General features: G+C 43.0%; 1 protein-coding gene across 1 annotated transcript in view; it reads right to left on the reverse strand.

Moving 5' to 3' along the window:
- LOC118424892 (von Willebrand factor D and EGF domain-containing protein-like) overlaps positions 1-13,781 on the reverse strand; it is a 30,314-nt gene that overhangs the window by 4,396 nt on the left and 12,137 nt on the right. The window contains exons 9-23 of the mRNA XM_035833699.1: positions 6,321-6,410; positions 5,603-5,971; positions 5,154-5,233; positions 4,861-4,942; positions 4,499-4,699; positions 4,012-4,223; positions 3,346-3,817; positions 2,859-3,233; positions 2,487-2,744; positions 2,252-2,366; positions 1,518-2,129; positions 1,187-1,303; positions 850-972; positions 411-524; positions 108-227 (exon numbers count right to left, since the gene is read on the reverse strand). Of these exons, the coding sequence (XP_035689592.1) occupies positions 108-227; positions 411-524; positions 850-972; positions 1,187-1,303; positions 1,518-2,129; positions 2,252-2,366; positions 2,487-2,744; positions 2,859-3,233; positions 3,346-3,817; positions 4,012-4,223; positions 4,499-4,699; positions 4,861-4,942; positions 5,154-5,233; positions 5,603-5,971; positions 6,321-6,410 (3,340 nt within the window). The remainder of the gene's footprint in view (positions 1-107; positions 228-410; positions 525-849; positions 973-1,186; positions 1,304-1,517; positions 2,130-2,251; positions 2,367-2,486; positions 2,745-2,858; positions 3,234-3,345; positions 3,818-4,011; positions 4,224-4,498; positions 4,700-4,860; positions 4,943-5,153; positions 5,234-5,602; positions 5,972-6,320; positions 6,411-13,781) is intronic.

Here is a 13,781-nt window from a genome sequence, read left to right on the forward strand (position 1 = left end):
CTAGTACATTGACCATTGGTACCAGTTGATGAGTAGATAGCTTTGAGAACGGACAAACCTATCATGATCAAATGGGTGAATGGTCGGCAACAACCCTCAGTACTGACCTTGGCATGATGTCCCACCGGTCCCCACCGCGTACCCGTCCCTACAAGAACACTCATAGCTGCCCGGGGTGTTGTTACACTCGTGACAGCCGTGGTTAGTCAGCCTACATTCATCCACGTCTGAAAATACCAAGATAATCAAACAAAAATCAGTCACTATCGCTTGCATGGAGTATGTGCAATGGGAGAAACGGACAAAAATATTTCATCGTGATTATCCTACAAATGCTGTTAAAAATTAAGTAAAAATGTACCAGGGACTGTTAGAAGGAGGTAACGAGGAAAGAAGTAAAAGATACACACCTTCCTCACAATGAGCTCCAACCCAGCCGCGGGCACACGAACATGTGTACTGGTTGACTCCATCCTGACATTCACCTCCGTTTTGACAGGGGGAGCTGGCGCACTCGTTCACATCTGCAATAGTGTTAAATTAGCAAATACCAGTACAGTAGTTTGAATGATTACATGAGTAGATATAATCATCACATTATTCAATTTGCTTATGACAATCATCATAGATCATAATATATGTTTAAGCAGCATATTAGCATAGCAGCATCCTTAGCAGGTATATAATGTGATGGTTAAAATAAAAAAATAAGATATATAAGTGATATGAATAATAGCTTGCACAAAGAATATCGTATCATGTACAATAGAATGAAGAAGATTTGGTTGGAACCAATATAAAGTGTTTGTCTGGCCGTTGTAGTACCACATAATGAAATAAAATGATTACCGTCACATGTCCTTCCGTCTGGGTTCAGCTCATACCCTGTAGGACACCCGCACGTGTAGGAGCCATTCGTATTGGTACAGGACTGCGAACAGTCGTCCAGATCTAGAGAACACTCGTCCACATCTGTTCAAGAATGGGGAAACACGTCACACAAAATGTCATGTAAAATGCTGAGAGAATACCTTTGATAAACACTTGGCATCCACCAACATGTATAAGGTCAACCTATACTTTGCTAGGATAAGAAAAATGCTCGGGTAAGAGTGAAACATGCTAGTGTAATAGTAAGATACCCAGACAATCAATAACAAATGTAAGGATTTTGTGCAGGTCTCACCTAGGCAGTCCTCACCAATCAGCACGAAGCCGTCCGGACAGGTACATTCGTATGTTCCGGGAAGGTTGTTACAGCCGTGCTGGCAGCCATGGATACCTGACTTACATTCGTCGATATCTGTTCAATAAAGAGATAATTTGATATTGATGATCATAACTATATTGATAGATATCCGCAAAAATATAAAACATGAAAACCACTTAAGAATTAGTATTAGTTTTTTTAAGAACTAACAAAGTGCTAGACTGAGTAGACTAGTTAAAAATCAACTTCACTTTTAAAAATCAACTTCAATATTACGTCAAATGCTACATACGAACGCTAGCGTTACCTTCGCACTGGTACCCGTTCCCAATGTATCCCTCTGGACACCGTCCGCACGAGTAGCCCCCATCCTCTAAGTTGATACAGGAGACGTCGGGAAAACACGGGGCCAGGGCGCACCTGTTGTTTACGCTCACGTCACACCGGGTACCGATGTATCCTTCCGCGCAGGTGCAGTTATAACCATTGAGGAGGTCGGTACAGGTTCCGTTCACACACGGGCTGGACTGACATTCGTCCGGCTCAGTTTCACACACGGCCCCGGTGTACCCAGGACACACGCAGGTGTAGAAGCCTTGTCCGCGGGGCATGTCGGGATCGGGCACACAGGACCCTCCGTTCTCACAAGGACACGGCATTGTGGTGAGGTGGAACGTCTGTTCGGATGACGCGCCGCACTCGTCTTCAACTGTGACGTTGATAGAAGAAGAGCTGACGTCATCTGCTGTCAAGTCCAGCTGTCCGTTTGGCTGTACGGTAACGCCATGGTCACCTGATGACGTCAGACGGAATGTTACGGGTCTTCCTTCGGGGTCTTCGGCGGTCAAAGTCAGTGTCAGATTCTCACCGTTAAGTTTTCTGATTGTGGCTGGTGTTGTGATCCTTGGAGCAACATTGACTGAAAAGAAATAAGGGTGAGATATTTTCAATGTATTAGGTACAAGGCCGCAAAGCATAGAAATTGATGCTTTAATATGTGCTTGTTGAAATTAATGCTTCAGTCCAAACAAATATTGGTACCTGGTCGACTCGACCACGTTGAGTTGGAAAGCGCCGGCAAACACTGCTGGCACCAGTCGTTAGGATTTGCCTCTTCGTCCCTGAAACAGTGTCCTCGGATGATGCAGGTGTTTGGCTGTACAAACAAAAAAAGACTCACTCAAAAAAAGTTACATTCCCTAAAAATTTCACAACAGCAGCTTTGATTTAATATAAAGTTAAAAATTACGATGAGTTTTCATGAAAAAGAGCGTACCTTCCAGGTACAGTTGCCTTCCTGAGTACACTCCTGACAGACGGAGTCGTACACGGTGAAGAACAACTCCTCACTGAACCGGTCTCCATCGTTACTAACGGACACCAGCATCCCATGAGCCACCGCGCCTTCCTTGGTGTCAGGTGTCCCGTCCCGTACAGGAGACCTGGGGAGGGCGCACGACACCTCCCCAAAACTGCGGAACGTCGCCTCGGACCGGCCGCTGGAGTTGGTTGAAGTCTTTATTCCATCTTGTATCTAATAGATAAAGAAGAAGAAAGAAAAAAAATTGTAATTATAATGGTAAAAAGTAATGCACTAGTAAGAAAATGCACTAGTAAGAAAAAGAAATGTTACGAGAACCAATCGAACCTGAACTTGAGTGACCCTACAGGTCAGGTTCTCCGAGTCCATCACGGGTTCGGCGAAGAAGGACGTCTTCATACAGGGCCGACTCCTGACGTCACACAGCCCGTCCGAGGGGAGTTCCAGCGCGACTGGAGGCCTGCCGATCTGTATGGAGCAGTCTGCAGACGTGTAACCATGGTTACACTCACACGTACTGTTCACACACCGGCCTTGGTTACTACACTGGCGCGGACACAGGTTCTCAGTGATGAAGGCTGGAGGCACCGCTGTTCCGTTCTCGTTGGTCTCGTACAGACTGACATTGTTGTAGGCCTTTTCAGCACATTCTGCCTGAATCTGTTGCACGATGATGTCAACATACTGGAAATCCTCCGTTACCTGCAAAAAAAGACATATACATGCATGACTATCTGTTTCACATATCCAATTCCAGTGAATGTACTTACTGTTGGGAGCATTTATAAGAGAAAGATAAGACTCAGAGACTCACTTTTACATCCGCCATGCAGAAGTCCACTCCAGAGAAGATGTCAACACCATAAACATCCCGACAGTCTTCAGCGATGGTCAGGTTCAAGATTCCTCCTTGACACTTTCCTCTCGCTTCCTCCTCCGTTATTCCTCTGTTCGGAGTAGGCCACATGCTGTTGACGACCGGCACCGAGTCCAGGGCGTAGTCGAACTCGTACTGTGTTGTGTCAACGTCGTCGTTATACAAGTCTGGGTCGTCTTCGATGTTGTCCAGGTCTCTCTTTCTTCTCCTTGCACAGTTCCTGTTCTTTACATCTTGATGTGGCTGGATGGTGTTGAAGACGGCGTTCAGGTTGTTGGTTTTGCGTGTTTTAGTCGGGCTACACTCGATTCTGTTTCCCTCCCCACACGTGCAGAACTCTGACTCGGACACGGGGCTGCTGACCTCGTCTAGACACTCAACATCGAACAGACTCTGTCCGGGTTGGATTCTAAAAACAAAATGTAGAAGTCAGAAAATCCCCCATCCAAGAACTCTGAAATGATACGCTGGTTGAAAAATAAACATGCAGCTCTGCGTGTTTTGGGTGCTATCGATACGCCATTGCTTTCACTACCTACATTCACTACTATTAATACAGTACATGATATACATAATATGTTTAATACTTGTCGTTTTGCTTACCGCCAGGCATAGGAGAAATCTCTATGCCAGTCCGGCCAGATGTGGTGAGTAGAAATGGTACCGTCCGGCATCATGGCATCATTGGCAGGGTTCCCGTCGAAGGTCCCGCAGAGCCCCTCGGTGTACCCCCTGTCTATCCCCGGCGCGTGGACACGGAGGGTGACGAAACCAGAGCCTATGATTTCCACGTAGGCTCCAGAAGTCATCGTGACCTGTAACAGTGTAAGAGGCGAGTAGGAACAGTCTCCCGGTTCCCGGAATTCGAACCCGGGCTGCCAGATCACAAATCCAACGCGTTAACAAAATCGTTACGCGAAAATGGTCAGGCCCATTTGGCATGGTCAGTTTGGCGGCGCTTGAACCCCTTGTTACAACAGTACCAGAGTCTGATGTCATTAACTGTGTTTCAAAACTAAATCTCAGACACATTACAACGGCAACCATAAACTCTATGACGTTGTATTCTAAACAAACAACATTTCCTTACCCTGATGTACCGCCCATTCCTGTCCTGATTCACTATAACGCCCGGAGAGAGCGGCCCTCCTGTAACTGTTTTGTACCGAATCATTGGTGAAGTCCTGTGGCAGTAGTCCACGATCACGGCGTCGTTCCCCTCGCGGATAGCCGCGCCGCAGTTACAGGAGATGTCGAAATCCCAGCGGCAGCGCCTGTGTCGGGAGTGGACCTGGATACGGCAGAGAGGCGAAATCATAAGCAGGGTATTATGAATGAAAGATCGAAGAGACTAGTAAAAGCATTAAGACTGTCAATTGTAAAATGAATATAGATTTGTCTGTATAGCATGTGATTTGACAACATAGCCCTAGTATCGTAATGACCACTTACTTCGAACTTTCGACCTGGTCTTGTACTCCTGTAGAGAACGAATTCCCCAGGTAATATAACGTGGATTTGCTTTCGCCAATTCCTGAAAAATATCAATGTCATTTAAAGGCAATGATACATCTGAACTATTTCAACACAGATATGATTTAGACCGATATACGTATATGTAAATACGAGTATAGTGTATGGGTATCTAAATTAAGTTAAGACTGTCAAATACACATTTGCTGTCTCTAGTTTCTACATGGGGTAGCTTTTAATAGCATTTAACACAAAGTATGAGTTGTACGTACCCTGTGAGCTCGTCGAACGTAATGCCATGGGGATCGCCTGAATACGCGCACCTTGCTTCGACCGAATCAACTGTTCGAACCTGACATAGACGAAAAGTATAAAAATAACATATTGAGTATCCTCTGCAAATAACCATGAATACAGAACATCAAGTGGAATAACAAAATATTTTTCTACAAAGCACTCCATAGTCATGATTGAATTGACAATTGACATGACATGAAACAAAACCTTGAAGTGAACATAGCCACCATATCTCTATGGCTATGCCTTTTTCGTTTTTGTGTATGCCTGTTTCGTTTTTGTGTGTGTGAGGGGGTGCACATAATACACTTTTACTGGCAAAAAGAAATGGTCAGCAAACGTGTAGTATGAGCCCCCCTAAGCCTGCTATGAAGGCCAAAGTAAACAAGTGAATACGCCATTGCAAACCATTGAAAGTACGTACCTGGATGTTGAACTGAGGCGTGTAGCCGTGGAAGATGTGAGGTTCTCTGATGGACACCGGAGCGTGGGTGATCCGTCCAAAGTTGATGAGCATGTGCTTGTCTCCGTCCCATTGGCCATCTTTTACGGCAACCAAGATGGCCTCCGCTTTCAGTCTATGTTCCGTATCCGACCACCTGTCGGCGTAAAACCTCACGTGACAACCTTCAGCTACGCAGACGTCGTCGTCGTTTGCGTCGAAAGCTAAGGGAACGTCTACGTAACACTGCCCCGCCCTTTGTGCCCCACCTCTACAGACGAACGGGACGGTACTGGTCAGCTCCAACTTGTAGTAGTCATCAGACTCTTCAATAACGACAACGTCTTCTGCCTAAACACACACAAAGGATAATAAGAAATAGAGTTGGTTTGATTAGAAAAAAATAGTTCAGATGGATTGACCTATGTTTTTTCAGACTTAATTCTGACTTTGAATGGTACCTTGAGAAGCACTACATAACGCAGCACAGTCCCTAAAGCAAATGGATAGATTTTGTAAACGACCAGATATTTGAGGTCACAGTGACTGCATGTAACTTTCGTCAGTGACTGAGGTTCAAAAAATGTATCGAATTGTTAAGGCACTACGTTTCCAAACAATGTCGAAAACATTAGTTGCAAAATTACGACTATGAATGTCAATTTATGGTAATTTAGTAAAATACAGAAGCTGATGTTACCTCCATTCCTGCCCAGTAAGAGTTGCTTTGACGCCACTCACTTTTCACATCCGGGGTATCTTCCCAGTATGACCTCATTTGACAGGAAACCTTTGCGGGAAAAACATGTCATTGGTATGAAATATTAAAGAGGGCTTTTTGAGCGCATAACATATGATCAGTAATCTAGAAGATAAAACTACATTGTTATATTTCAGCCATACCATAGGTATGGTGAAATATATTGTATTCGTAATGTTTCTTCTTTCTTTCTTTCTCCTGTCAAATCTTCAGAACACGGTATCTCCGTTGTTCCTCAACCGAATGACTTGAAATTTGGCACAAGAGTAGAGTGGGCCAATACCCTCGGACCTTTTCTTTCATTTTTTCCATATCTGTCTCTTAAATGATTTTATTAAGGTTTTTTGGTCATCTTAAGACCAAAACGGTATATTTTGGCCCCCTGTACCCTGGTCTTACAATGGAATGGCCTGAAATTTGGTGTAGATAGGCATTAGATAGTTGGTAAAATGATCCAAGTAAAAGATTTGACATAAACTACTTTAAAATGATTAATTTTGGCACTTTTCTGAGGGGAAATTTGTTTTCTTTTGGCCTCCTGACGTGACCTTCCGTGACCCCGCACGGAGCCCACACCTGTGCGCGAAGAGGGCGAAGGCTAATTAATATTCATAAGCGGGGCCTCACGATTCCGTATATACTGCAGTGTTCCCGCCAGAATTTTTTACAGCGTCGGCGCCGGGGTCCACCGAAGAACGCCGAAGGCCCCGGCCCGGCAGGGTCCAGGGGCAGAGCCCCGTTGGGGGAAACTCTTGCACTTTGGGCTATTCAGAAGGCTTATTGTATCAGTTTTTAGGGGCATTTCTGTGATGCGATGGTATATTTTCCCTGCGCTGTTAGCTCCGTACGTTTTTAGAAGGTTCCGTTTATCACAGAACTGCTGTTGTTTCAGAAATCTCACGGACTTATGCTTACAAACACGTAAATTGCTAACTTTCAACCAGCGCTTTACTATATACAGTAAATTTCAGCACTTTTCTGAGGGAAAATTGGTTTTCTTTCGGCCTTTTGCCGTGAGCAGAGCCCCGCACGTGCAAGTTAAATGAATTTAACGAGCCAGCCAATCAGCGAAAAGGAAGACGAAGTCTAATTAATATTCAATAGCGGGGCCTTCCAACCCCGTTTATATAGAAACACGTGCATATCTTGACAACACAGCGGACGGATGTCACCTTACGCCCGGTTTTATATACATGTATATATAAACTAGAAAGGCCGACATTTGCTTGAGAGCAAATACAGCATATTTCAGCTATCTCCCTCCCCATGCAACAATAGACTATTTCAAAATCACCCATTTGAAAATCACTTTTACTGATGACGATTTAACCCAAAAATGAATCTTACAAAATCCCCCCGTTCAAGAATGGACTCAAGTGCACCCTATGTGAATTTGCACAATAGACCAGTCCAGAAATACTCACACTGAAACCTTGGCGTTTTGAATAAGAAACCAAATCCAAAATTGAATTTAGCAAAACAGGTCCCAGTGCATGAAAAGGTATGATAGACCAGTCTAAAAACACTTCCACTAAAAATTGAATTTTGAATCATCACCCGTCCAAAAGTGAATTTGAAAAAATCCCCCTTCCGTGTGCAAAAATGGACTCTTCCATGTAAAGTAGAGCAGTCCAAAAATAAATCCGCTAAAATAGGACTTTGACATAATCACTGAAGTCCAAAAAAAGGGATTTTTAAAAAAGCCCCCCTCAATGCAAGAATGGACTCTTCCAGCACACCCATGTAAAATTGCAAATTAGACCAGTCCAAAAATAACCCTACTGAAAGACTTTGACAAACTAGAAGTCACCAAAGTCCAAAATATGACTTTTATAAAAATCCCCCCTCCGTGTGAGAATAGACTCTGCCAGCACACTTTCTGTAAAATTGCGAAATAGACCTGTCCAAAAATACATCCACTGAAAGACTTCACCAGTCCAATGATGAATTTAAAAAAAAAATGAACCACTCCGTGTAAGAATGGACTCTTCCAGATAACACCGGGCTCGCTGATTGGCTGCCACCCCCCCTCTTTAGGATATAGATTCAGGCTAAGTGATTGGTTACCTATCTAATTAGATTAAATAGACATATATGCCAGTAGGTGCAATCTGCAGCTGGGGGTCAACGACCTTAAGGTCATTGACCCCTCTGGAAATTGGAAAATGACAAAAAAAATCCCCAAATATATCATTTTGACGTAGTCTATGACAAAAATTATACATGTGTCATTTGAATAAATATCTAGTGCACCCTTTTACCAAAATTTAGGTCATTTGGTTTTAAAACCAGAGCACAAGAGCCAAAAGTGTACTTTTTGCTCATAAAATGGCCAAATAATCGTAAAATTAAGCATTTTGTTGTACTGTATGCCTCAAATGTTATTGAATCCATGTGCGCATATGTCTAGGGCACTCCTATACTAAATTTCAGGTCATCCGGTTCTAAAACCAAGGTACAGGAGCCAAAAGTGTCCTTTTTTGGTAAAAAAAAATGACCAAAAAATCGCAAAAATAAGCATTTCCTTATACTGTACACCAAAACTGATATTGAATCTATATGTGGGACTTATCAAGGCACATCTGTGCCAAATTTCAGCTCATTCGGTTATAATACCAGGGTACAGGGGGCCCAAATATACAGTTTTGGTCTTAAGATGACCAAAAAACCTTAATAAAATCATTTAAGAGACAGATATGGAAAAAATGAAAAAAACGTCCGAGGGTATTGGCCCACTCTACTCTTGTGCCAAATTTCAAGTCATTCGGTTGAGGAACAACGAAGATACCGTGTTCTGAAGATTTGACAGGAGAAAGAAAGAAAGAAGAAACATTACGAATACTAGAGTTCAACGAACCCATCTCTTCGCCAAATAATCATGCCTTTATTCAAGACTTTAAGGTCTTATTCATGTATTACTAAATCATGCCTTTATTTAAGACTTTAAGGTCTTATTCATCTATTACTAAATAGTACCTACCCCCAAACCCCACAAATGCTACCAAAACAAGACCTGATTGTACAAGATGACCTGATAGCACCCCTGGTCAATCAGAATTTCAAGCTTTTCAGTGTCCAGCTCACGGCTTGTCAGTGTTTCCTCCAGCAAAAACATCTGTCAAACAGATGTGTCCATAGATATAGGTCAAGTGAGATACATGTATATACAAAACAGTTTATTTCTGTTAATTGGCCACTGATTACAATTAAATGCATCTTTCCATGTAGATTATTATTTTAAGTACTCATTCTATCTACATACCAAAAAATCCTGATGATCCGTCAACACGTTCTCGAGTTATTCTCGTTCAAAGTTTGAAAGGAAATCGGTGCCTGCAGTTCCCAAAAAGCCGCTAGGGGGTCCAAACTCACAGCACTTACTCTCTGCCCCAAGGGCTATCTACCACTCAAAAATCATGACCACAGCATATCCAAAACACGAAGTGACAAAAATAAAAGTTTTGCTGCAGTACCTTAGGCAGTCACTAGGGGGCCCATTATCGAACTTGACCTTCGTTTTCTTGACCCCCACCCACCTACCAAATATCATCAGGATCCATTCAAGGGTTCTCGAGTTATCTTGCTTACAGACAAACGCACTTACATACAAATCCCGCTACAGCGCCGTAGGTAAGAGCCAGGTAAACCATTTTCGCACTTGACCTTCCTCTCCAAAACCGCTACACACCTACCAAGTTTCTTGAAAATCGCCCAGCTAGATTTTGACTTATGCTGCCCAAAACAAACTGCAAAAAACATACCAAGCTCGCTGCAGTACCGTAGGAAAACGCCAGGTAAACCGTTTTCGAACTTGGCATTCCTTTCGACAACCGCTACACACCTACCAAAAATCACAAAGTTCCATCTACAATTTCTCGAGTTATATGCTGTTGACCTACATACAGACCCAAGTCGACAAAAACATACTCTATCGCCATTGGCGAAGAGAACTAGAGTTCCTCGAACACACATCTTCGCCAAATAAACATTCTTTATCGAAGGTCGTTGTTTTTGAATGATTAATGTATGTAATTATGGCTATAATGGGCCGGATAAGCACCAAATACAGCTTAATACGAGATGTTAATATAGCAAAGCTGGATGTAAGGTCTTTAGTTAGGCTAGGTTAGGCTAGGTCTTTAGTTTTATATAAGATTTCACTCTACAAAATGTACATTGCAGTCTTTTCGTAAAAAAAGAAATAATAAACAAACTTTGAGTGACTGGCCTATATATTAGATAATAGGTCATCTAAGGGTTACCTAAGGGTCATACGTAAGGATTGTTACGGCCCCGCCTTGGTGAATGTTTGTGTCCATCTCATGAAAATAGTAAGTAAAGTTTTGCAATCGCGAGTTAAGTCAGAGGTATTTTACACAGTCTACCTGGCCTGGCTATCACGTCAGGCTACTCAGATCCCCCCATTCATAGCCCCGCAAAGACAAAATAGCTGATTGACATGACAGGCATAGTAATTGCTAATCTCCAAGTATTAGTATATTCATAAGCCTTACTTAGATCCTCCTCTACAACCTAGCACAAACCGAGACAAGATACGATACCACCCGCGTTCTATGACCGCACTCGTACAACCCGGAAGTATATGATATTGTCGTAATCGGTTGCACGGAAACCCCCATGCAGTGTGAAATCGAGGCCAAAATCAGGCAAAAAGAGCCAGTTTGAAGGCCAACTTTGACTCTTCAAATCTCATCCCGAAATAGTATTTGAATCATTAAGCGTGCTGTATGCGATCGAACAACTCATGAGGATTACGTTGGCACCTTTGACAGCCTGATTTGGCCCACCGCGATGTTTTAATCTTTTTTTACGTGACCATGTCTTATGCCTCAAACGGGCGGGCGTGTAACACCCTGCCATGGCATGACGATTAGTTCTGCTCCACCTTTGATTTGTCTGTGCTAAGACCCGGAGACTGAGGGCAGGGGGTTAATTTGGTGTGACTGGCCCTTGTCAGGGAAAGGAGATCAGGCTTCTGCTTCTGTCTGAAGGGCTTGAATGATAAATGAAGATTAATGGTCCACACATTAGTGCTGGACTAGGGTGACAATGGTGCCAGTGTCATGTTGCACTGCACACCACTTTTGTAAGGGATGTGGTTCTCTCCATGATAAGAATCCCAAAGTAATTATATTAAGTAGATCGCAATTGACATAATTAGCATCTCATTATGTTGATAATCACCCTAAGTACCTACCTACCAAAAGCAAAGAATATCCATCAATCCCCTCTGCAGTTATCCTTTTTAAAAGTTACAAACTATAAGACCCACTGCAGTTCCAAACAAGCTGCTAGGGGGCCCAAAATTACACCATTCACTCCTAGTCCCAACAGCTATCCACCACTTAAAAATCATGAACATGGCACTTCTGGAAAATTTAGGCGCAAGCTTTGACGCTCACTTGCAGTACCAAAACAAGTCGCTAGGAGGCCCATTATCGAACTTGACCTTCCTTTCTGTGTCCCCTACCTATCAACAAAATATCATTAGCATCCATGTAGAACATCTCGAGTTATCGTGTTAACAGACAAACGCACTTACATACAAAGCCAGCTACAGCACCATAGGTAAAAGCTAGCTAACCCATTCTCGCACATGACAATCCTTTACACAACCGCTACACACCTGCCAAATATCGTAGAAATCGCCCAGCTGCATTTTGAGTTATGCTTCTCGAAACAAACCTCGAAAAAATACAAAGGTCGCTGCTGTACCGTAGGAAAACGCCAGGTAAACCATTTTCAAACTAGGCATGCCTTTCGACAACCGCTACACACCTACAAAAAATCAAAAAGTTCCATCCACAATTTCTCGACTTATAAGCTGTTGACCTACATACAGACCCAAGTAAGCAATCTTATAATCTTCGCTGGCGAAGATAACAATATATTTCACCATACCTATGGTATGGCTGAAATATAAATAGTTTTTTGCGAGGATTTGGAGTTAACGACAAGGTCATTTGGACGGTAGCAGAAGGTACGCGTTCCTTGAACGTCAGAGTACATGTCTTTGTCGATGAATTTGCCAACATTCCGCGTAGCAAGATCAATCATTTTCGGCAGATTTGACTTTGGCAGGGTAAGTTGAGACAATCGAGGAAATGTTACTTGGCGGAAATCGCGGGAAAATTGGCCAGTTTAGATTTGATAAGTAAGTTTAACAATGGTGAGAATGATTATTTCCTCATCAATATTTATCGTTAGAATGTTTTGAACTGTAAATCTAAACAATTGTGTTACCTGTGCAATCTTTATATGAATAAACATACATTTTGCCAGCACGATGTTGCAGCAACATGATAACTTCATGTCTGTATCATGCCACTTTTATTGTTGAAGGCGCGTAAGCAAATGAACAAGCATGACAAAAGAAATATTATGATACTATTTATTCGGTAACATTCACTTTTATTCACGATTCTAATTTGCAATGCCTGCAAACTCCGATCGGAATCACCCGGACCTTGTACGATTTAAAATGCATTTAACGTGAAATTGGAATTTATGACGAATCCGACACGTTAGTTCAAGGAGCTTTTATCAGATAAAAGCTCCTTGGTTAGTTCAGATTCTTTTCTCAGTAGTCACGCTTCCTATTTTCATAGTTTAAAAACTATCGACAAAGGCAGCGTTAAAGAATGTTTTTCTCCTGGTGCAAACTGTAAACACACGTCACCCACCACTCGTCTCCGATGTGACGAAGCCATTCGCGCCATTTTTATTGGATTTTAGACGGACTCGACAGTCGAGCCGTCCACCGCGGCCTTGGCATCGTTTCCTCGCGATCGGTGTCAGCCCTGACTGCACCGCTGCCCCTTGTCGTTGTCCCTCAACAGTTGTAGTAGAAGCAATAGTTTCCGCGTCGTCCACTTCTTGACAGGTCGACGCCTTAGCGAGATACTTGTGTATGTTATCCAGTCCCAAACATCGCAGTTTCTCGGTTTATTTTCGCAAAGTTTCGTGCCTCTTCTTGATTGACGTTATGTTACCGCCTTTGTTGGAGCCGCTGCTGGCTGTGATTGGTCGCAAGTTAATTCGATTTTTCGCATAAAGTGGCACGCCCTGTCTAATCGGTATATCTAAAGACTGCAGCCAAGGCTGTTGTCATGGTAACGACACGTATAACAACGTTGTAGCGGTGTTTAACAGAGATAGAGTCAAAGGCGCGGCAGGAAAATATTACTGAGTGAATACTGAGCGAATTTTCAGCATGTGGAACGCCGAAGCCTCCAACTTTTTTTTTGCCTTGCCGGGCGCCGAACTCGGGCGCGAGGCGTCTCAAGCTTGTTGAGGCCTGGGAAATTTTGAAATCTTGACCCTCCGAAACGCCATTTCTGGCATTTTGACGAACAAATTTCACTGATAGTCCGAGCAAAA

The sequence above is a fragment of the Branchiostoma floridae genome, chromosome 10, assembly GCF_000003815.2.
Source record: "Branchiostoma floridae strain S238N-H82 chromosome 10, Bfl_VNyyK, whole genome shotgun sequence".
Lineage (NCBI taxonomy): Eukaryota > Metazoa > Chordata > Leptocardii > Amphioxiformes > Branchiostomatidae > Branchiostoma > Branchiostoma floridae.